The 24,047-nt window shown below is 41.3% G+C and overlaps 1 protein-coding gene across 8 annotated transcripts in view; it reads left to right on the plus strand.

Moving 5' to 3' along the window:
* The window catches only part of ptprfa (protein tyrosine phosphatase receptor type Fa), a 321,092-nt gene that overhangs the window by 278,672 nt on the left and 18,373 nt on the right, over positions 1 to 24,047 (plus strand). For all 8 annotated transcript variants that reach the window (XM_055641521.1, XM_055641525.1, XM_055641524.1 and 5 more), the window contains 4 exons: positions 11,691 to 11,810; positions 12,323 to 12,477; positions 13,663 to 13,948; positions 17,860 to 18,038. In XM_055641521.1, coding sequence (XP_055497496.1) covers positions 11,691 to 11,810; positions 12,323 to 12,477; positions 13,663 to 13,948; positions 17,860 to 18,038 — 740 coding nt within the window. The remainder of the gene's footprint in view (positions 1 to 11,690; positions 11,811 to 12,322; positions 12,478 to 13,662; positions 13,949 to 17,859; positions 18,039 to 24,047) is intronic.

Genomic DNA, 24,047 nt, shown 5'->3' on the forward strand with positions numbered 1-24,047 from the left:
TAGATTCAGGATTAGGTCCTGTGGATTGGAGGGCAGCTAATGTTATCCCACTTTTTAAGAAAGACGGGAGAGAGAAAACAAGGAATTATAGATCAGTTAGCCTGACATCGGTGGTGGGGAAGATGCTGGAGTCTATTATAAAAGATGAAATAGCGGCACATTTGGATAGCAGTAACAGGATCTGTCCGAGTCAGCATGGATTTATGAAGGGGAAATCATGCTTGACTAATCTTCTGGAATTTTTTGAGGATGTAACTAGGATAATGGACAAGGGAGAGCAAGTGGATGTAGTGTACCTGGACTTTCAGAAAGCATTTGATAAGGTCCCACATAGGAGATTAATGGGCAAAATTAGGGCATCTGGTATTGGGGGTAGGGTGCTGACATGGATAGAAAATTGGTTGGCAGACAGGAAACAAAAGAGTATGGATTAACGGGTCCCTTTCAGAATGGCAGGCAGTGACTTGTGGGGTACCGCAAGGCTCGGTGCTGGGACCGCAGCTATTACCATATACATCAATGATTTGAATGAAGGGATTCAAAGTAACATTAGCAGATTTTCAGATGACACAAAGCTGGGTGGCAGTGTGAACTGTGAGGAGCATGCTATGAGAATGCAGGGTGACTTGGACAGGTTGGGTGAGTGGGCAGATGCATGGCAGATGCAGTTTAATGTGGATAAATGTGAGGTTATCCACTTTGGTATCAAAAACAGGAAGGCAGATTATTATCTAAATGGTGTCAAATTGGGAAAAGGGGATTTACAACGGGATCTGGGGGTCCTTATGAAATGAAATGAAATGATTCAATTTATTGTCATTGTCAGTGTACAGTACAGAGACAACGAAATGCATTTTTAGCATATCCCTTGAAAGGGAGACACAGGGCGTCGCGGTGTGCCCGCGCCTGCCGCCGTAACATTCCATTACAGGCAAAGGTGGGTGAAGTGTCTTGCCCAAGGACACAACGACAGTATGCACTCCAAGCGGGATTTGAACCGGCTACCTTCCGGTCGCCAGCCGAACTCTTAGCCCATTGTGCTATCTGTCGTCCGGAGATAGTCAACGAAAGTAAGCATGCAGGTACAGCAGGCAGCGAAGAAAGCAAATGGCATGTTGGCCTTTATAAGAGGAGTTGAGTATAGGAGCAAAGAGGTCCTTCTGCAGTTGTATAGGGCCCTAGTGAGCCCACACCTAGAGTATTGTGTGCAGTTTTGGTCCCCTAATTTGAGGAACGACATTCTTGCTATTGAGGGAGTGCAGCGTAGGTTTACAAGGTTAATTCCCAGGATGGCGGGACTGTCATATGCTGAGAGAATGGAGCGGCTAGGCTTGTATACTCTGGGATTTAGAAGGATGAGAGGGGATCTAATTGAAACATATAAGATTATTAAGGGTTTGGACACGCTAGAGGCAGGAAATGTTCCTGATGTTGGGGGAGTCCAGAACTAGTGGCCACAGTTTAATAATAAGGGGTAAGCCATTTAGAACGGAGACGAGGAAACACTTTTTCTCACAGAGAGTTGTGAGTCTGTGGAATTCTCTGCCTCAGAGGGCGATGGAGGCCGGTTCTCTGGATACTTTCAAGAGAGAGCTAGATAGGGCTCTTAAAGATAGCGGAGTCGGAATATGGGGAAAAGGCAGGAACAGGGTACTGATTGGAATGGCGGTGCTTGCTCGAAGGGCCGAATGGCCTACTCCTGCACCTATTGCCTGCTGTCTATTATCACCTTGCTACAGTTCATGGATTTGATTAACAGTGCTGGGCAAATTATTTAATTCCCTGAAGCTGCAAATTCAGATTATTAATACAAGAGTAAAACACCGCAGACGCTTGAAACCTGATTGGGAGTTGAAAATGATGGAAATACTTGGCATGCCAGGCAGCGTCTGTGAAGAGAGAAATAGAGGTTTAGGTAAAATATTGTGAATCAAAGTGACAAAGGCAGAGGGGAGAAGAAAACTGCAGAGGTGTCTGTAGACATATACATATAAATGTCAAAAAGGTCGATACTACGACGTACAATAAAGTAGTAAAGGGGTTATCAAAGAAATAAAAAGGTTAATCTGTAAGTGGAAGGAAAATATTATTTTATATTATCAGGAGAAATTGAAATCCTAATGCTAGGTATGGGTAAATGCACCATTTACCAGCAAAATCCAGGCCAATCACTTCTCTTCGGTGAGTACTAATTTATATCCATCCACGTTGCACCAAAAGAGCCCAATTTATGTTTTTGCCGACCTTTGCTACAATACAAAAACAAATGTTATTGACCTCATCTGACCAACGATCCACAAATAATTTCAGGAATCTAGCATGATTAGAGAAATGGGAGAAAATATGAATCTAGCATATCTTAATCTCTTGGATCTTTGCCCAAAGTATGGCCACAAATGTCCTGTGTGAATGCCATCAGAACAAACTGACAAGAGTTCTAAGCAGTACTACTTTTGCTTCTGCTTTAATGCGCTAAAGAATCTGTAGGGCAGATGTGACCAAGAATAGATGGATATTCATTGTTTAACTAATCTCATAGCTTGTCATTTTGATTCTGGCAGTAAAATATTTCAGATTCCTAATAATGTTGTCAAACAAGAAGTAATGTCACTTCAAAATCTTATCATTAGAGACACTCAAGGTTGAACAAGTACAAGTATTTAAAAGTCATATCATGTTTCTTTTTTTGAAAAGCAACAGGAATAGGGAGGAAATACTGTAAGGGAAAGTTGAATGTGATATGCCATGTGGCAAGGTCTGTTATCTTTCACTGACTGCAGTTAAACCACATTTCTATGGCAGGACTACATTTCAATTAGAAAATGGAGGTTTATCGATTCTGCATTTAGCTCCATGTTCATTCGTTGAAGTGAAATGCAATGCCAAATAAATCTTTCCCAATAGCTTTTTCAAATTCTTCAGGTTAATCCTTTTGAAACCAATTTTAAGGAGTGGGAAACAGAAGCTCCATGGGTTTACACGCAATACAGAAGACTGACTCGAGTGAATATCGAGGTCTTATTATGTGCCGAGGGATGTTAACAGCAGAGTGAGGTACATTTGCTCCCGAAGGCTGAATCGGCTGACATGCCCACCCATCTGCAGCATCCCAGAAGACCACAATCTGTTGACATCAAGCAGCACTCGTAGATGATGATTCTCCCAACGTTTTCTGGAAGAGGTCCATACTTGGGATGAGGCTGCAGGTTCTGGGTGACATAACAATGGGAGGTGGGGTGGGTGAAGGGCAGTTGAAATCCGAGAACAGCCATGGGGCGGCATGGTGGCGCAGCAGTAGAGTTGCTGCCTTACAGCTCTTACAACACCAGAGACCCGAGTTCGATCCAGACAATGGGTGCTGTCTGTACCGGGTTTGTACATTCTCCCCATGACCGTGTGGGTTTTCTCCGAGATCTTCGATTTCCTCCCACACTCCAAAGGTGTACAGGTTAATTGACTTGGTGTAAATGTAAATTGGACCTAGCGTGTGTAGGATTGTGTTAATGTTCGTGAATCACTAGTTGGTGGGGACACAGTGGGTCAAAGGGCCTGTTTCTGCACAGTATCTCTAAACTAAACTAAACAGCCATGAAGAGAGCAAGCGGTAACAGTCACTTTTGGGAAGAACAAGCGGGTCACCAGAATTGGGGAGAAAGTAGGCAAGTTGAAAGACTAGGACCAAGTAAGTGATGAGTGAAGGGGAAAGAGGCAGAAATAGAGTGAGTGAGAGGGAGGACTAAAGGACACTTACATGTGTGTATGTTAAATCCGAGCAGCAGCATCTGTGTCTCATTCATCGTGATCCCCCTTGCCATCTTTAATCTGAATATCCATATGGGGACTCGTGTGCAACAATCATCAAACATTGAAACAGGCTATGTACAGACACTAGAAATAAGGAACTGCAGATACTGGTTTACAAAAACGGACACAAATGTGCTGAAGTAACTCAGCGGGTCACCTGACATCTCTGGAGACTGTTCTTCAGATTGATCCCGACCCGGGCGGAGCGTCACTAATTCATGTTCTCCAGCCATTCTGCCCAACTTGTTAAGTTACTCCGGCACTTTGTCTTTTTTATGTACAATGGACTCCATTCCATTGAGTCATCCTCCATCTCAAGGGACTGTAAGGAAAAGATAATTCTTCTATACCTATCAAAACAAGGACTATGAAATAGTAAACAACCTTACAAGGGCTGATCAGGGATAGTCAGCATGGTTTTGTATGTGGGAGGTTGTGTCTCACAAATCTGATTGAGTTTTTTGAAGATGTGTTCAAAAAGGTTGATGAGGGCAGAGCTGTAGACGTATATATGTATTTCAGCAAGGCATTCAACAGGGTTCAGCATGGTGGGCTGCTCTGGAAGGTTAGGTCACATAGGACGCAAAGAGAGATAGCTGAATGGAGAGAAAATTGGCTTCATGGAAAGAAGCAGAGGGCAATGGTGGAAGGTTGTTTTTCGGTCTGGAGACCTGTGACTAGTGCGTCAAGGTTCGGTGCTGGGCCCATTGCTGTTTGTTGTCAATATCAATGATTTGTATGAGAACATACAAGGCATGATTAGCAAGCTTGCAGATGACACTAAAGTGGGTGGTATTGTAGATCGTGAAGATGGTTGACAAAAAATTGCAGCAGGATCTTGATCAGCTTGGCAGGTGGGCTGAGGAATGGTTTAGGGAATTTAATAAAGAGAAATGTGAGGTGTTCATTTTGTGAAGCCTAACCAGGGCAGGACCTACACAATGGATAGAGTCTTAGGGCCAAACAGTGTGGAAACAGGTCCTTTGGCCCAACTCGCTCACATTGATCAACGTTTCCCACTAGTCCCACCTGCCTGCATTTGGCCAATATCCTACTAAACCTATCCTATCCATGTTCTTGTCTCTTAAACATTTGCAACAGTCCCTGCCTCAACTACCGCCCCTGGCAGCTCATTCCATACACCCACCACCCTTGTGCAAAAAATTTACCCCTCAGATCAAATCTTTCTTCCTTCACCTTAACGGTGCAGGCTAAGCCTATATCCTCTGTTTCTCGGTTTCCATACTCTGAGCAAGACACTTTGTGTGTCTACCTAATCTATTCCTCTCATGATTTTATACACCTCTATAAGATCACCCCTCTTCCTCCTGAGCTCCAAGGAATAAAGTCCCAGCCTGGTCAACATCTCCCTATAGCTCAGTCCTGCCAACATCCTCGTAGATCTTCTCTGTACCCTTTTCAACTAACATCTTTCCTGTAACATGGTGCCCAGAACTGAACACAATACTCTAAATGTCGGCTCACCAATGTCTTATGTAACTGCAACATGACCTCCCAACTTCTATACTCAATACCAAAGATCTTATAGCGGAGCAAGATGGGTTACGCTCACGCAAACGTGTAGTACGCTCATGGGCGGATTCATGGGTGATTATATGACCCATTTTAGCAAGCCCCCGCCATCCTGCTCCGCCATCTTGTTCCGCCATCTTGCTTCCGGTCAAATATCGGATCTTTGTTTCCGCAGCGGGGAGAGGGAGTGTGCGGCCCGGGGAGAGGGAGAGGGAGTGTGGGGCCCGGGGCAGCGGGGAGAGGGAGTGCGTGGCCCGGGGAGAGGGAGTGTACGGCCCGCAGCCCGGGGAGAGGGAGTGCGCGGCCCGGGGCAGCGGGAGAGGGAGTGCGCGGCCCAGGGAGAGGGAGTGGGGCCAGGGGATAAGGCCTAGTGTGTGTGAAGTTGCGGGGAGGTTTACAATGTTTCTTATTTAATGTCCCTTGTCTAGTCTGAAATAAAGTTCATCAGTGGATCAGAAGAAATATAATTGTGTGTGTTATATGATTATATACATTTATATCACATTCATGTATGTGTGTTTATAAACATTTTATTCTTTAACAAGAATTAACAGAATTATGAACTAACAGAATTATGAATCTAACCCTATATCACACACAAAAACTTCCCCCGCAATGTCAATTACCCAGCGAGTCGGGTCGGTTCCGGTTACTACAAAATCAACTCAAATACTGCTTGTGAGCCATTAAAAAGAAATGATTTAAAATATATTAAAAAAGACAATTACCAGAGTCAAATTTTATTCTTGACAAGAAGTATGAACTGACAGAATGATGAATCTAACCCTATATCACACACACAAACTGTTCATTGATTACATTGCGAGTCGGGTCGGGTCAGGTAGGCTCCGGTTACTAAAATGGGCGGGGGAAAAATGCCCAGGATCCCCTCCGTAGCGTACTACACGTCAGCCCATTGTATTTAGCAGGAGTAGCCTATCTTGCTCCGCTATAAGATCTTTGCTCAATACTCTGACTGATGAAGGCTAATGTACCAAATGCCCTTTTGACCACCATATCTACCTGCGATGGATGGTAAGGTTTTGGGGAGTATTGTACAGCAGAGGGATCTAGGAGTGCAGGTACATGGTTCCTTTGAAGCAACATCACAGGTAGATGGGGCCTTAACAAAGATCTTTATCTCTGGAGTGCAGGAGGCTGAGGGTGATCTTATACACGAGTAAAATCTTGAGAGGAATAGATTGGGTAGGCGCACAGAGTCTCTTGCCCAGAGTAGGAGAATCGAGAACCAAAGGATATTATCTTTAAAAAGATCTTTAGCAAAGGACGAGGTCCCAAAGAGAATTTTGAAGAAGGCAAATCGCAATAATCCAGCAAATTATAGGTGTATCTTTTTTAGAACTCCATGCTTGAATCCTTTTCCGATAGGTTTCCACCCCAGCCATAATACTGAGCAGCCACTTATCAACGACCAAAATGATATATTCTGGTGACAGAACAATTACACATAAGCTATTATTCCTCATCTCTTTCAACATGCTATAGTCTTTATTAAGACTGATAATATCATCCAATTCTAATGCCTTTCTGTTGTCTTTTGAGCTGAGTGGATGTTTCTTATTTGATTCCATTCCTATACATTCTTCGAAACTGAATTGCCTGCAATGATTTTCATTGCCACTTCAAAACTCTTAACGTCTCAGCAATAATAGCCATGAAATGATGGTCATTAAAAATTAATCTTGTTTACTGATATCTTTTCGTCGAGGAAATCAACCATCCGTACTCAGCCTGGACTATGTGTGACTCCGGGCACAGACAATATTAATAATTCTAAAACGGACACACAAACAATTCTGAAGAAGGGTCTCGACCCGAAACGTCACTCATTCCTTCTCTCCAGAGATGCTCCCTGTCCCGCTGAGTTACTCCAGCGTTTTGTGTCTACCTTTGTATCTGCAGTTCTTTCCTACTCTAAACAATTCTGTTCAGAGGCAATGAATACTGCTTTGCCAACAATGCCCATATTCTGAAAAACATGTACAAATAAATATAAATACAAAAACATTCTGGTGGCTTCCCAACTCTCCGTCAAATGTGCCAGCTCGTCTCAGTGCTTCACAAATCCGGTGGAGCATGCATTGAAGTCTGAGAGAGTTAACATATGGTGAGCGTTTGACGGCACTGGGCCTGTACTCACTGGAGTTTAGAAGGATGAGGGCGGGACCTTATTTAAACTTACCGTATAGGAAAGGCTTGGATAGAGTGGATGTGGAGAAGATGTTTCCACTCTTGGGAGAGTCTAGGACTACAGGTCATAGCCTCAGAATGAAAGGACGTTCCTTTCAGAAGGAGATGAGGAGGAATTTATTTTGTCAGTGGGTGGTGAATCTGGAAATCTTTGCCACATGAGGCTGTGGAGGTCGTCAATGGATATTTTTGAGGCAGAGCTAGATATATTCTTGATTAGTACGGGTGACAAGGGTTATGGGGAGAAGACATGAGAATGGGTTCAGGAGGGAGAGAGAGATCAGCCATGATTGAATGTTTAAGAAAGAACTGCAGATGCTGGAAAAATCAAAGGTAGACAAAAATGCTGGAGGAATTCAGCGGATGAGGCAGCATCTATGGAGAGAAGAAATAGGTGACATTTCAGGTCGAGAATGATTGAATGGTGGAGTAGATTTGATAGGCCGAATAGCCTAATTCTGCTCCTATCACTTATGACCTTATGAGAATCGTTGAATCATGCATGGCAATAGCTAGCAGCAAAAGGAAGGCCGAAAAGAGATGGCTGCATTACTCCACAAGTACTGACTTTGGCTCAATGGCCATAAGGTCTCCTCCTATTCCATATACAGCTTCATGGTTCATATGTAATTTTCATTAAATCTGTTTTGGGTTCATACAGTTATACAGGATAACCCACTTTCCTTGCTCATTCAAGTACCTCTTAAATGCTTTTACTGCTTCTGCCTCTATCGTCTCCTCTGGCAGCTCATTTCAGATGCCAATTACTCTGTGTGGAAAAATGTACCGTGCAAATCTCCTTTAAGCCTCTTCCCTCTCACCTCAAACCAATGTCCTCTAATCTTAGACATCCCTTCCATGGGAAACAGACGCAGGCTTTCTTCCCTATTCATGCCCCATTTATGTTTCTTATAATATGTGTTTTTCATGTCACTTCTCAGCCTCCTTTGCTCTTGGAAAACAGGCCCAACCAAGCTTCTCTCCATTCTCTGCAGTGATGCTGCCTGTGTAACTCCAGCATTTTGTGTCTACCTTCAAGCCAATCCAATCTCTCTTTATTACTCCAGGTAACATCCTTGTGATTCTGTTCTGCACCTTTTCCAGCATAATCACATCTTTCCTGTAGTGTGGTGACCAGAACTGCAGTCTCACCAGTGCTCTGCACAATGTGATGTTCCACCTCTTCTGCTCAATTCCTCAGCCGCTGAGGTCAAGCATGGCATGCGCTTTCTTCACCACCTTGACTGCATGTGTTGTTGCTTTCAAGGAAATATGTACTTGTACCCCATGATCTCTATTCAACACCACTCCCCAGGGGCCTGCCTGTCCCAGTTTAACTTCCCAAAATGCATCACCTTCAACTTGTCTGTTTGTTTTCAATTATCATTCCTTAGTCCACTTTCACAGTTAATCTAGATGTTGTTGTACCAATTTTTTTCAAAAGGTGGTACGTATATGGAATGAACTGCCAGAGGAAGGTACAATAACAGCATTTAAGAGTCATTTGGTCAGACAAATGAATAGGAATGGTTGAGGGGGATATGGGTCAAATATGGGCAACTAGAAGTGTGGATGGGCATCTTGATCACAGGTTTACGTGCTACACGGCTCCACATTGTCGTCCAAATTGGTTAACATATATGACAAACAACAGAGGAACGAATCCATGTGGCACGCCACTGGTCACAAGCCTCCAAATGAAAGAACACCCTTTCACTACTACCTCTACCTCCTACTTCCAAGCCAATTTTACATCCAATACGCTAGCTTACCCTGGATCCCAGATGTTCTAACATTCCAGACTAGACTACCATGTGGGACTAGTTAAAGGCCTTGCAAAAGTCCATAAAGAAAATGTCTACTGCCCTATTCACATCAATCTTTTTGGTTACCACTTCAAAAAATTCACAAGACATGATTGCACCTGCGCAAACCTATGCTGACTATCCCTACTTTACCAAATAGAAATAAATTCCATATCTTAAAATCCCTTCCAAAAAGTTATCCTTGCTGCCATTCTTAAACAAAGATACATTAGCCACCCTCCAGTCTTCCATTACCTCACTTGTGACGAATGAAGTTACACAAATCTGTCACATCTAAAGTTGAGTGGTCAATTTAAGTTATAGATTGGTGACATTGCCTTAAAACTATCAAATCCATTTATTGTTTCCATTTGCAGTTTGTTCTTAGTTTCACAAGAAGGAGTCATTAGTAACCAAGGTTCCCCATATTGGGAATAAATGCCATATCATCTAAATCTTCAGGAGACAATGTTCTTCGTTGTGCTTATTTTTGGAGGAAATTTTCCGTAAATTTTGTGAGCTGCATATTTTTCTGTTCTGCATGGGTATTAAGTGCTTTTAGGATTAACGTAATCAATTTTTAAAGCAATTATCATTCCTCTGAGAAAATAATTTTTGCTTTTCCAGCAAATCTAAATCATCTATTTATGTGTGATTAGTGGTAGTGTGGAACTGCAAAGTACTAATTATGAAGCACTTACCCTCTTTAAAAAACCTTTCTTGAACTATTAAAATGCAATTTACTAAAATGGCAGTAAAATTATTCTAATCATAATTAGTATTGGCTCTAAAACAATTTAACCAAGTTCTCAAAAGTAAGTGACTTTTTGTTAATGCATTTGATATAATCATAATTATTTTTTTATAAAATATTTTCCCTCTTCGTTTTCATATTTTGGGGTACATTTTCTATGAGAGTTGGTCATAAACTGGAATCCAGTTATAATAGAAATATTGTTCTTCATCACAAGCAATCAAATCAGTAGTGGAAGGTAGTCACCACCAATAGCATAAGGCGATTTACTGCTGGGAAATTGTCTGCGACATCCACATACCCGGAATATATATATTTAAAATATTAACAAACCCGTTTTCCACCCAGGTGGTAAAATTAAATACGGCCCATTCACTATATTCACAGAAAGATATATTTGAAATAAGACATTTAACTTTATTCTTATAATATAAATATGCAAAGAGATAACCAAAAAGTTACACATTAGTCTCTAATTTATTCTAGTCTAAATTTGTTTAATTAATTGCAATTAGCATGATGTTGAGGAAGCAGGAACACTGTAAAGGTTTTTTTAAAAGGAAACTTCTTCACTCACTCTTACATTGTTTTCTAATGTGAGTTTGTGAAATTCTGTTGACATCCTGTGACAAATAGATAGTGTTCAGACTTCCATTGTGTCAAGATCAGCCTCTCTCCAGAAACACCAGCATCTATTAGAATTAGCACATTGTTGAACATGAAAGCAAATGAGATATTCACTCATCCTTAACTTATTGCTCATTTCACAAAGCACAAGTCTCTTGGTATGCTGCCAGTTCAGTAAAATACTTGTCTGGATCTTCCTATTCCCTTTGGCTTTTTGTGTATAAAGAGATTTTAATTTAATTTATTTTAATGTTTAATTTAAACATTCTCTTCCCATCTTTTGGCTAGACGTATTGCTGTGTAATGGAGGCTGACTATCGTGTATTTTTTCTAATTTGTGAGCAGTATACTAACATTGTAGGTTGAGTTTCTTTTGTTCTGCATATTGCAGATTAAGAAACATACAGCTCCATTCCCAGTTCTTTTACATAATTTTGAATGTCAGTGTGATTCTAGATTTGCTAAAAGCAAGTCCTTGGGCAGTGGTTTTGTAACCTTTTATTGAAATGGTCAATAAGATATCTGGCAATAATAAGTGTTCCAAATCAAGGATCTGCTTTATAAAGGGGGAGTTTGCTGAATTACATTCAAGATTTGTTTTCCATCACCCAAATCTCGTGATTTCAGATTTTCGTATTTAATTTATTGAGTTTTCCTTTAAAGGCACAATCCTATTTAATATAGCAGCACTTATACTGTTCTTCAAGACATCTTTAGTGGCTTGGAGTTATTTAATATATTACAGAGAGATAAGTGATAATGAATCACATCCCCAATTAAATGTGATTTTACATTGTACTTGTGTGCTTTCATTTACAGGAACCTCTATGTTATATGAAATATCAATGAGAAAAGAACGTGTAATTCTGCTTTGAGAATATTAAACTACATTGATAACTGATTGACACAGATCCCCGTGCTTTCAATATTCTTGATCAATTGTTATATTTTCATAGGTGAAATGTGATCAATATTGGCCTTGCCGAGGCACAGAGACCTATGGAATGATTCAAGTCACCCTTTTGGACACAGTGGAGCTAGCCACATATTCTGTCCGGACATTCGCAATTTATAAGGTACAACATTTTTTTTTCTAATGTACTGTGTGTGTATCTGTTAATATGTGTAATATGTGCCCAAATTTAACATTGATCAGCAAGAGAAACCTCTAATCTGCTCCTTATTCCTCTTTATTTATTGGTTGATGAGGATATAAAGGAAGCACTAATCCTAAAGGCCTATCCAGCAGCTGCATAGAAATGCTCTTTCCTTTCAAGTAATGCATATGTAGAAATATTAAATAAATGGTGTAATTACAGTGCCTATATATAGTTTACACTTATACTTTTGTAAAAGACAAAATGTATATGGAAGAACTGCAGATGTTGATTTATACCGATGACAGACACAAAAAGCTGGAGTAACTCAGCAGGCCAGGCAGCATCTTGACCTGAAACGTCACCTATTCCTTTTCTCCAGAGATGCTGCCTAACCTGCAGAGTTACTTACATTTTTGTAGTCACGCAGACATACTTTTAGTGATATTCATTCACAAGCCAACTTAGAAATGATCTTCTTTCCTTAACAGAATGGCTCAAGTGAGAAGCGGGAAGTGCGACAGTTCCAGTTCATGGCTTGGCCAGACCATGGTGTTCCAGAATACCCTACTCCAATATTGGCCTTCTTGAGGAGAGTTAAAACATGCAATCCACCGGATGCAGGTCCTATGGTGGTTCACTGCAGGTATGCTAAGCTGAAGTAGTTACAGGCTGATATAAATGAGGTGAATAATGTTCAAAGTGTATGTTTCCCCAACACCTGCCTGTGCCACCAGCTTGTGCCCAATGGCATACAGTTCCGCTTGCAGGCCTCCCAGTTCAGATCCAACCCAGATTTTGAATCTGAAGAAGGGTCTTGACCTGAGATGTCACCTACCCATGTTCTGCAGAAATGCTGCCTGACGTGCTCAGTTACTGCAGACATGTTCCTCAAAACCTGTCTTTCTTGCTGCCCTCAAAATATATTTCTTAATTTGTTCAGTTTCTCTTTCTCGAACTGGGTCCATTAACCCATTGACTGATGCAACTTGACGTGCTGAGTATCTACATCATTTTCTGTTTTATTTCAACTTTTTCACATCTGTTTTTCAAATAAGATCAGCAGTATACCACCTCCTGAAGAATATTTCACTCCAACCCTGCATAACTCGCCTGCTTTTCAAACTCTATCCACGCCTTTATAATTTCAGGACATGATTGTTGCAGAAAGTTCCTATTCAGCCTTTAAAATGCTCACTAAACCTGAAGTCATCCAAATCTCTGCTGCTTCTTCCCCATCCCTGTGTATTTTGACCACAATTGGATTCCAAATAAGCAACACCTGAATTAACATGACATTAACATTTTTTAATATCACCAAACCTCCTCCCTACGAATCTGTAATATGTTTTAGCTCAACAACTGCGAGATGTCTACACTCCTTTGATCACACCTAAATTTTATTATGTCATAATTGCCAAATGTGCTTTTGGCGAACAAGGCCTAAAGCTCTGGAATTCTCTCCATAAACCTCCCCACCTTTCTATCCCTCATTTCTCCCTCGAAGACACCTTTTAATGCCACCACTTTGGCATGCCTTTGAATGTTGTCTCTGTGATGTCTTTGTTTATGGCTTTGTGTCAAATTCTGTCTGGTAACATTCCCAGGAAGTACCTTAAAGCATTTTGCTAAGTTCCAGGATCCATTGGAAACAAATCATAATTGATAGTGATTAAAGAGTACAGTACTACCTAGCCAAGGCTGACATGTTTAAAAACTCTTGTAGTTTTTGTGACTGCTGACTGTGGTTGGACTCCTTTCAAAAATGAAAACAACTATTCTAACTTCAGACAATTTAGTTTTTCATGCTGATTGTCTTTGGTTTTCACAGTGCCGGGGTAGGTCGAACTGGCTGCTTCGTTGTGATCGATGCCATGCTAGAACGAGTAAAACTTGAAAAGACAGTTGACATCTATGGTCATGTCACCTGCATGAGAGCACAGCGAAATTACATGGTACAGACAGAAGATCAATATATCTTCATTCACGAGGCCCTCCTCGAGGCAGCAACATGTGGAAATACAGAAGTTGTAGCAAGAAGTCTCTTTGCCCACATACAGAAACTGGGTCAGATTCCACCAGCAGAGACGGTTACGGCCATGGAGCTAGAATTCAAGGTCAGTGCTGCAGGTTTTCTATTTTGACATTTTATTAGTTCAATCTCTAGATCGGAATTGGCAGGTATTTTTTATCAAAACCTATTGAAATAATTGAAGATATTAAACATGTGTTATTTTCTCATTCATATCTTTCTGTGCTAAATCTAAATGATGTTGATCTGGAGCAGGCCTTCAATCATTCTGAGATCATTTCCTTCCAATCATCTCTGCACGTCACTATAATTGCACGGCTAAGACCAAGAAATAACAAAATGATTTATTTAAAAGGCATCTTACTGGAATAAATTGGATATGTCATTCTGCTTTATATATCAAAGAATTCCATAAAAAAGTAATTCCAGCTTTACAGAAGTATCAGTATAAAAGTTGACTAACACTTCATTTTGCACTGATTAACTTTGAAATATACATGTTCATATAACATTTTACTTTTTGGCATAAATTGGAGTTATGTCATTGATTCAGTTTTATATATCAAAAAATTCCATAAAAAAGCATATTCAGCCTTTACCTCTTACAGTCAAGTATCAATTTATAAATAGTGACTAACAAGCCACTTCAGTCTGAAGCAGGGTCTGATTAACTTTCTCCAAAATGCCTGTCCCATGCTTTCTCTCTCAACTTCACGTTCCATTTTCAAACTTTTTTGCATAACAGCATTGTAGAGTTAGATCATTTGATTCAGTTTATAGTTGTGTTAATATTTTCCATTTTCCAAAACTCTTTATAAAAGCATATTCAGCCTTTACCTCTGTGCTTCTGGTCAATCTTGAATTTATAGCCCCATAGTAATTAACAAGCCACTTGAGTCTGAAGAAGGGTCTCAACCCGAAACGTCACCCATTCCTCTCTCCAAAGAAAGAGCAGGCAGAAGAGAATGCTTTAATTGTACTTGGCTTAACCCACTTACCCTCGGTGTTCCATGCGTGAAGAAAGTGCCCTTGGCTCCTTTTTAAAACTTTCCCCTCTCATGTTAAACATGTAGCCTCTGAATACCCTTACCCTGGGGAAAAGTCTGTGGCTGTTCACCTTATCCGTGCCCCTTATGATTTTATTATCTATAAGTTCACTCCTCGACCTCCCACACCCCATGGAATAAAATTGGAATTTGTTTGTGACTGAACACTTAAACTGATTTAATGCAGAGAGAGTACTTGGAAATTAGCCCTGTTAATTATAAATATTGTGAAATCATCATTTTTGCAACACTGCTCAACATTGGGGAATATTATTCCAAAGGCCCCTTGGCTAACACCTGCCAAGATTACTTTGAATGCAGGGCTTCCCTCCTCCAAGGGACACTGTCCATCAGTCTTTTTAGTTCCTTTCGACATTTCTGATAATATCTTTTAGCTCAACAACTGCGAGATGTCTACACTCCTTTGATCACACCTAAATTCTTGCCCTCTGGACCAACTGGTGCAGCCACGAGAATGTTGAAAGCACTCTCCAATAATTTTAATAATGCTGGTGGAATTAAACATAGGTGATTTAATGCAGACAGTTGTAAGAAATCAAACTTTCAGTGGTGTTACTATTTCTGAAAAAGTGTGGCATTGCACAAAAGACCCCAACCATGCTTTTTTAAACCATGCTGTAAAATATTGCGATCATTTTTAAAAACAGACATGCAAACTGCCTTAATGGTGAGGGATTTCTACACCATTGATCATATTCTCTATCCACAGATGCTGCCTGACCTTTTAAATATTTATAGCATTTAAATCATGTTGTGAGTCCCGAACTTGGAGATGGAGTTTAAAAATTAGAGATAGGCCTTTCAGTAATTATGGTGCAAAATAATTTTAGATGCAAAGAATAAAACTATTAGGAAAAGTCTGCAATGGGTAACAGTTGATGTAAAATAAATAATTAACTTTATATTTGATTATGATTCAAATCTTATTTACCAGAAATATTATGGGATCTGGGAAAAGGACTGGTATTAAAGGTTGTGTACATTGCCAGTTGTGGCCAAACATCAAGGGCGAAATGTCCTATTCCTGTCCCTATTTTACAAAAGGAATTACTTTATTGAGAAGCTCCATTAAGGAACACATCAATATTGTAATTGCAGGTTTGGTTAATTTTGGAAATAGTTGCATGTAATTACCGTTCTCTTAGGTGCGACTCACGAGGGGTGACTATCAGAACCTGATTGTTTTAGTCCCTCTTCTGTTTGTGGGAGTATCCTCTTTGCTTGTAACAGTATATAGTTTTTCTGTCCCCAGCAGTAAATAATGACAGGGACGGGTCATTGTGGTGGAGAACTGTTTGTAAATTCTTATTGCATCTTTGCAATTTTATAGCTCTTTTCACAACATAAGTATGCATTTCCATAAAATATCTAATGTAGTTGAATAATCCATGACATCAGTTTCAGAATATAATAACCTCTTCAAAGTGAAAAGAAAGGGACTGGTTACATTTGTATAGAGCTTTTCGTACCCCTTTTAAGACAATCCAAGTCATTGAAATGAAGTGTTCACAAAATGTAGTAAATATTACAGCCTGTTTGTGTGCAGTATATATTCACAAACAGCAACATTTCCCTGTGATGTTACCTGAAAAAATATATATTTGGAGTTCAGGCATAAATCCCCAGCGATTCTTTCCATGGAACTGTCGAGTCCTTTTGTGAATGCGGTTTGGAAAGTACTTCTGGATTGCATTCATGTAATCATGGTCATGCATCATGGTTAAGACAGGCACAGACATCGTGGGCCGTAGCACTTGTTCCTGTGTTCTACTGTTCTGTGTTCTCCTGTCCTGTGAAGAGACCATTTGAAAACAAACCCAAATATCAAAGAACTATTACAGATCAAGGTGATAACCATTTATGCATAATTATGCTTGGCAGCCAAATGCAACTCGTTGGGATTGCAAATACTTTTGGGTATAAGATCTAGATTCAAGGTGCTTTTGCATTCCGAACATTTCATTTACATTTATAAATTGACATGGATGTTGGTACCTCAGTTGAGCAATCAAAGTTTAACTATTTATTTGAGACCTGCCATTGACATGTTAAGTTGTTTCAAAGTGAAGAACTCGATCAGTCATATTTTGCATTGAAATAATGGTCATAAAAATGCTTGTGAAAAAAACTTGAACATTCTAGAACTCTTGCTTTATGAAAGCTATATCCCCAATATCTAAAAAAAAACATCAATGAATGCAATTCTCTGTCGTTCTGGTTAATTTTACTGTATATCATTTAATATAATGAAAAGAAGAAAGGGTTTCCATTTATATGGGGCTTTTCAGGTCAAGACCCTTCTTTCAGATTGAAGAAAGGTCTCGACCCGAAACATCACCCATTGCTTCTCTCCAGAGATGCTGCTGGTCCCGCATAGTTACTCCAGCATTTTGTGTCCATCTTCAAATGAAGTCACGCGCTCCAGACGGCTGTGCGGATGCATGAAGTCGCGCGCGACCTTCGCCGGACCGTCGCACCTCAACGCGACGACAAGGTCGCATAATTAGCGTGCCAAGGACATAAGTGGGACAGGGGGTTAACTCACTGGCTGTCTTTGGAAAAGTGCCATGGGATTTTTTTAATGTCCCTCAGTGCAGATGGCAGGACAGTTTTAACATTTTATCTAAAGTGCATCACCTCCAGCAACTCAGTGGTATCTTAATATTGCATTTGAAAGTCAGGTCTGTTGTTTATGTCCATCACTTGAATCCACAACATTCTAGCTTAAGGACAGGAATGTTACCAACTGGACAATGATTAGAGCATTTAAATACCTTTGTTACATAACAAATTTATTTAACAAAGAATACTTTGGTAGCTCAGCTGGAGCATAAACACTAACACAGACTGGCAAGACTGCATGTCCACTTTTGCATTTATATACCCATTTCCAGATGTTGGATTAACCCATTTTGTTTTGTCTTTGCAGCGCCTGGCAAACTCCAAAGCACATACCTCACGATTTATCAGTGCCAATCTCACATGTAACAAGTTTAAAAACCGTCTTGTGAACATCATGCCATATGAGTCCACTCGAGTCTGCTTGCAACCAATCCGAGGTGTTGAGGGCTCTGATTACATTAATGCCAGCTTCATTGATGGATACAGGTATTATATTCCCTTGCAAAGTTGTAACTAACTCAGTGATTCATGGTTTTCTGTTGTCTTCACTCTTGTAAGAAAGAGAGTAGTATGTCAGTGTTCTGCAGCCTTAAAATACTTTGAAATACAGCTACCAGTGTAAAAGACAACTGTGGGGTTAGACGCACAATTAGAGCTAAAATAAGATCAAAAATCTGTTTCAATGCTATTGATTAAAGGATAAATTTAGCCCAGAATATTTGGGTAAAAACTAATTTTTCTTTGAATCATACTAAATGATTGTTTACATCACAAGCACACAGAAAAGAGGTAGAGTATACGGACTCTTGCCTCGCAATACCCTGTACTATTCAATAAAATCATAGCATACCCTGTACCTTAAGCAGAATGAAAGAATCATTGCTCACAGGAAACCCTTCAATTCATGAAGTCCATGACTGCTTACTGTAGAGCAACCCTGTCAATCTCATTCCCCATGGCCTTGCAATTATTTTCCCACAAGTACAATTCCCTTTTGAAGCTCTGATTAAGTGTCTCCATCATATACTGACAGTGAGTGCAGGATCACATTTAATATTTGTGTGAAAAATAGTTCCACCCAAAACATGGAATTGATGTCTGAGTCATTTGCTAATGAAACAATTTCCTTCTATTTACCCTATCTAAAGCCATCAGGATCTAACACATGTCCTCTCCGTCTTTCTTCCTCAGACTCCAACCTAAGTTTTGACAAAAGGTCATAAGCTCATGTTATCGGAAAGAATTAGGCCATTCGGCCCATCAAGTCTACTCCGCAATTCAATCATGGCTGATCTATCTCTCCTTCCTAACCCCATTCTCCTGCCTTCTCCCCATAACCTCTGACACCCGTACTATCAAAAATAAATCCATCTCTCCTTAAAAATAACCACTGGCTTGGCCTTTGCAGCCTTCTGTGGCAAAGAATTCCACACATTCACCACCCTCTGACTAAAGAAATGTCTCCTCATCTCCTTCCTAAAAGACCAACCTTTAATTTTGAGGCTATGACCTCTAGTCCTAGACTCCCACCAGTGGAAATATCCTCTCCAGATTCACTCTATCCAAGCGTTTCACTATTCTGTATGTTTCAATGAGGTACCCCCTCATTCTTCTCAACTCTAGCGAGTACAGGCCCAGTGCTGACAAACGCTCATCATAGGTTAACCTACTCATTCGTGGGATCATTCTTGTAAACCTCCTCTGGACCCTCTCCAGAGCCAGCACATCCTTCCTCAGATATGGTGCCCTGAATTGCTCACAATATTCCAAATGCGGCTTTACCAGCGCCTTAAAGAGCCTCAGCATTACATCCCTGTTTTTGAATACAAGCCCTCTTGAAATAAATGCTGGTATTGAGTTTGCTTTCTTTACTACCAATTCGACTTGCAGATTAACTTTTTGGGAATCCTGCACCAGCACTTCCAAATCCCTTTGCATCTCCGATTTCTGGATTCACTCCCCATTTACAAAATAGTCTATGCCTTTATTCCTACTACCAAAATCCATGACTCAACACTTTGCTACGCTACATTCCATCTCCCACTTCTCTGCCCACACTCTCAACCTGTCCAAGTCCATCTGCAGTGCAGAGTATCTACACTACCTGCCCTTCCACCTATTTTCGTATCATCCGCAAAGTTGGCCACAAAGCCTCTAATCCCCTCAATATATAGCGTGAAGAGTAGCGGCCCCAGCACCGACCCCTGCGGAACTCCAGTGTAATAGTGTAGCTGAAAACCCTCAACTGGAATTGTGTTAGTAATCCTTGTGCACTTTCTCTAGGGGCCCCAACATTCTTCCTTGCATCAATTGATCTGGATGCAATATTCCAGTTCCAGCCAAACTAGTGTTTTAAACAATTTGAACATAACTTCCTTGCTTTTGACCTCTTTTTTAGGATTACCAGGATCCCATATACTTGCTTAACCATTCCTCCAACTCCACTTTTATAGATTGATGCATGTATACTCTTGATCCCACTGCTCATCCATACCCTTTAGACTAAATGTCATTTAGTCAGTCTTTATGTATTAACTGAACAGTTTTATGCGCATCCATCCTCGATCCCCCACATTGTGTCATTTTATTACTGTCCAAAAATCTCTCAAGCTTAAATTTGAATATATCTTGGCAAGATGACATTTTCTACCATGCAACCTATTTTCCGTGTCACGCAAGAATTTATAGACTTTTCTCAGATTTCTGGGGAGACTATCTGGTATTGTCTATTGCAAGGTTACAGCAGAAGACACAAGCAACTGCAGATGCTGGAATCTTATGTAGAACACAAAATGGTGCCGTAAGTCAGCTGGTCTGGCAGCATCTCTGGAGGTCATGGATCGGCAGCTTTTCGGGTCGGGGCCCTTCTTCAGATTGATTGTAATGGGGGGAGAGTGGTAGAAAGCTGGAACAGAGGTGGGGCAGGGCAATGCCTGGCATGTGACACAGGCGAGGGGGATTTTGAATGGCAAATGGGTGGGAAAAGGCAACACTAGGATGTAGGATAAAGAGGGAAGAAAGGGTGAAATTTAAAGTAAGAGAAATAGGTGAAAAGGGATAGGTGATGGGGAAGGGTGCGGGATAATGGAATAATTGGATGCGCACCAGGTGGGCCACTGGGAGGGGGGGGCTTAGAGAGAGAGAGAGAGAGGCTACCTAAAATTGAAGAATTCAGTGTTCATATAAGTTATCCAAAACAGGATATGCTCTGGTGTATTCGGATTGGTAGCGTGTTCGCATCTTTGTTAGAAGGTTGAGGGCTCAGGTCCTCCTTCACTGATGACACAATGTACAAAGGGCCCATTAGTAATTTCTGATGCATGCTAATGACCCAATTACACCGTTTGTAAAGAAGGCATGGTGTCAGGCCAAAATTTGTTTCGGAATCAACATCATTAAATTAATGACCTGTTCTTTATTATATTGCTGTTTTTGGACCTTACCTTTCCTAAATTTGCTTCTGCGTTTCTTGCATCACGATAGTACTTCAAAAAAGTATGTAAATGGTTGTAAGGCACCTTTGTACCCAAGATGCTTTATAATTGTGTCTATTTTTAACATTCTGGCTCCACAGAGATGCAACTTACATTTATTTACCTTTACAGTTAGTGTAAATTGTTAGGAACCTATGAAACCTGACTCAAATAATGCAGAAATATTGTGCAATATATATATTGTTCAGACTATGTTTAATATGTTATTTCTACTTATGTAACAAGCCCAGTTCTATGCGGATCAATACTGTTGTACGAGTAATGTTTACACATTTGCAAAACCTCAGGAGTGTACAATACAATAAATTAGGAGAAGCTGTCAACCAAGTGTTATTTATGGGCAGGTAGTTTGACAAAGAAAACATGACAACTGAGAGTTAGACACGAGATGCCTCACTGCTTGATACATATATATTTTTACCACCAGCTTGCATTCTAACACTCTGCCACAATGTGGTATTTTTCCCCAGATGCTTTGGATTAACAAATTACCTGGTCATTTGTAAAGGACACACTAAATGATATAATTAAGTATAAATAGTGAAGTTTTAGATCCCAAATGCAAAATAGTTTGAAATTAATTTTAATTTCTATTTGTAACTACTTTGATACCTGTCTGCTGAAACTTTAATACATACTAGCATACTAGACCAAGTGCAGACCCGTTGGGTCAGTTCCCCCAACGTGCGGTTGTGGGGGGGGAGGTGGCATGCAGCATCACACACACTAACTATCCTCCCCCCCCCCCCCCCCCCCCCCGCACTCACGCTAATTACCCCCCTTGCTATATTAATATTATTAATTTGCTCCTTTTACCCCATAACCACCCTATCTACTGACGCATAGCCCCCAACTTGCAGTCACATCTAGAGAAGGGGGGGGGAGTAGAGAGTGAGGGCAGAGAGAGAAGGGGCAGAGACACAGAGAGAGGGGCAAGAGGGAGAGGGGGTGGCGAGGAGGAGAAGAGGGAGGGTGGGTGAGAGGGGAAAGGGGGGGGTGGAGGGGAGAGAGAGAGAGAGGGTGAGAGTGAGGGGGAGAGGTGAGGGGAGAGATTAGAGGTGAGGGGAGGGGGAGAGGGAGAGGTGGGGGCAGCAGGGGGGGGGGAGGGAAGGGGGGTGTGGGGAGGGGGGGGAGGAGGAGAGGGGGGGGTGAGGGGGTGTGCTGAGAGGGGGTTGAGGGGAGGGGGAGAGGTGGGGAGGGAGAGGGGGGGGGAGGGGGGGGGGGGGGGGGGGGGGGGGGGGGGAGAGGGGGGGGGGGGGGGGGGGGGGGGGGGGGGGGGGAGGGGGGGGGGGGGGGGGGGGGGGGGGGGGGGGGGGGGGGGGGGGGGGGGGGTGGGGGGGGGGGGGGGGGGGGGAGGGGGGGGGGGAGAGGGGGGAGAGGAGAGGGAGGGGAGGAGAGGGGGGGGGGGGGGGGGAGAGGGGAGGGGGGGGGGAGAGGAGAGAGGGGGGGTGGGGATAGGAGAGATGGGGGGGGGGGGGAGAGGAGAAGCGAGAGGGGGGGGAGAGAGAGTGCCTTTTTATTTCAACCCAAACCCCCCAAACAACCATTTGCAGGCAGTGCTTTTTTACTTTAACCATATTTTCATTTTCAAACCACATTAAGGGTACTTACTCACAGTTGTGTGGACATGTGTTCAATGTTATTCACAGCTCAGAGAAATGTGACCCTCTGCCTTCCTCCAGCTTGCAGACTAATTGAGGCACACCATTTCCTGGTTTTATAGTCCATCCCCCCTGCCGCCAGCGGGGGCAGCAGAGAGAATGGGGAATTTTGTAAAATCATTAATATCTCTGTCATTTTTCACCGACTGGAAAATTCCTCGGCACACATGCGGCGGAGGGGGGCTCTGAGCGAGGTGGCCAAAAATGACGGCCGTAGGTGGCGGCATTCTCTCGGAAATCGCAGCACAGATCGCCAAAACCGGTCAAGAACAGACTTTTAGTAATATATAGAAGATAGATAAGGCGTGTCATAACTTTTAAAATTATTTAGATTATATAAAGACATGTTATGATAATTTGAAGTACCTATTTAATAAAGCAGATAATTACAGATGATTAACAAAGAGAATGTTTGCTAAAGTGGAGGTTGGGCGGATACAAGTGCGTTTTGTGGAGTTCTGCCTCCCTCTGGTGGAATCGTACGTGAACTTCAACCAATAAAACTTTCTTTCAGCATGCTATCCTTTTCTGACCGTCTTGCATGATTGGGAAAACAGTTTCTCACGGGAAAAGTGCAAATTGTTATGATCCCATACCTTGACTTCTAAGATGCAAATATCAAGATTACATTTAAGATCTCAAGATGAATTGTGGATAAAATTTGGGAACTAATATAAAATCTTGCAAATGTCACAAACTCTCAAGTCCAGTCAGATTTGTATTTAAAGTGCTGAGCACAGATCACCATAGTCAATTCCTCATGTCCTATTTGTTTTCCTTTACTTCTATGGCATCAAATTCAGTACATTGATCTAATTTACATAGGACACCAAATTTGAAAAATGGGTTGAATGAGAGAAATAACCTTGGGAATTATACGGGAATTGGGGTTAAGAATTGTGTGGATAAAATGATGACTGTTCTACAAAGGCACACACATACTTTGGTCAATGAAATTACATTCTAACCAATGCAGAACATTGATAAGGAGAGCAAAGTGAAAACTAAACTGTGTGGCAGGAGTAAAATCATACAGATCAAAGGAAGTCACGTTCAAATGTTAATATGCTATGGGCAGATAAGATCCTTAAAAAATGTATTAGGTTTTAGCTACAAAGTGAAGAAATAATTTGGCTCTTGAGATAGTGAGATATAGAAAGAACAGATAACAGCCTGATGATCCATGAGAAATTACCTAGGAGATGTGTTAAATGGTAAACAGTGATTTGCACAGATGTGTAAAATTACTTCACAATAGGCAGAGATGATGAAGTTCATACCAATGAGGCAACTTTAGATCTGATGTCAATTAAACACGAATATGATTACTACCAGATTTG

The sequence above is a fragment of the Leucoraja erinacea genome, chromosome 10 (assembly GCF_028641065.1).
Source record: "Leucoraja erinacea ecotype New England chromosome 10, Leri_hhj_1, whole genome shotgun sequence".
In the NCBI taxonomy this organism is placed as follows: Eukaryota; Metazoa; Chordata; class Chondrichthyes; order Rajiformes; family Rajidae; genus Leucoraja; species Leucoraja erinaceus.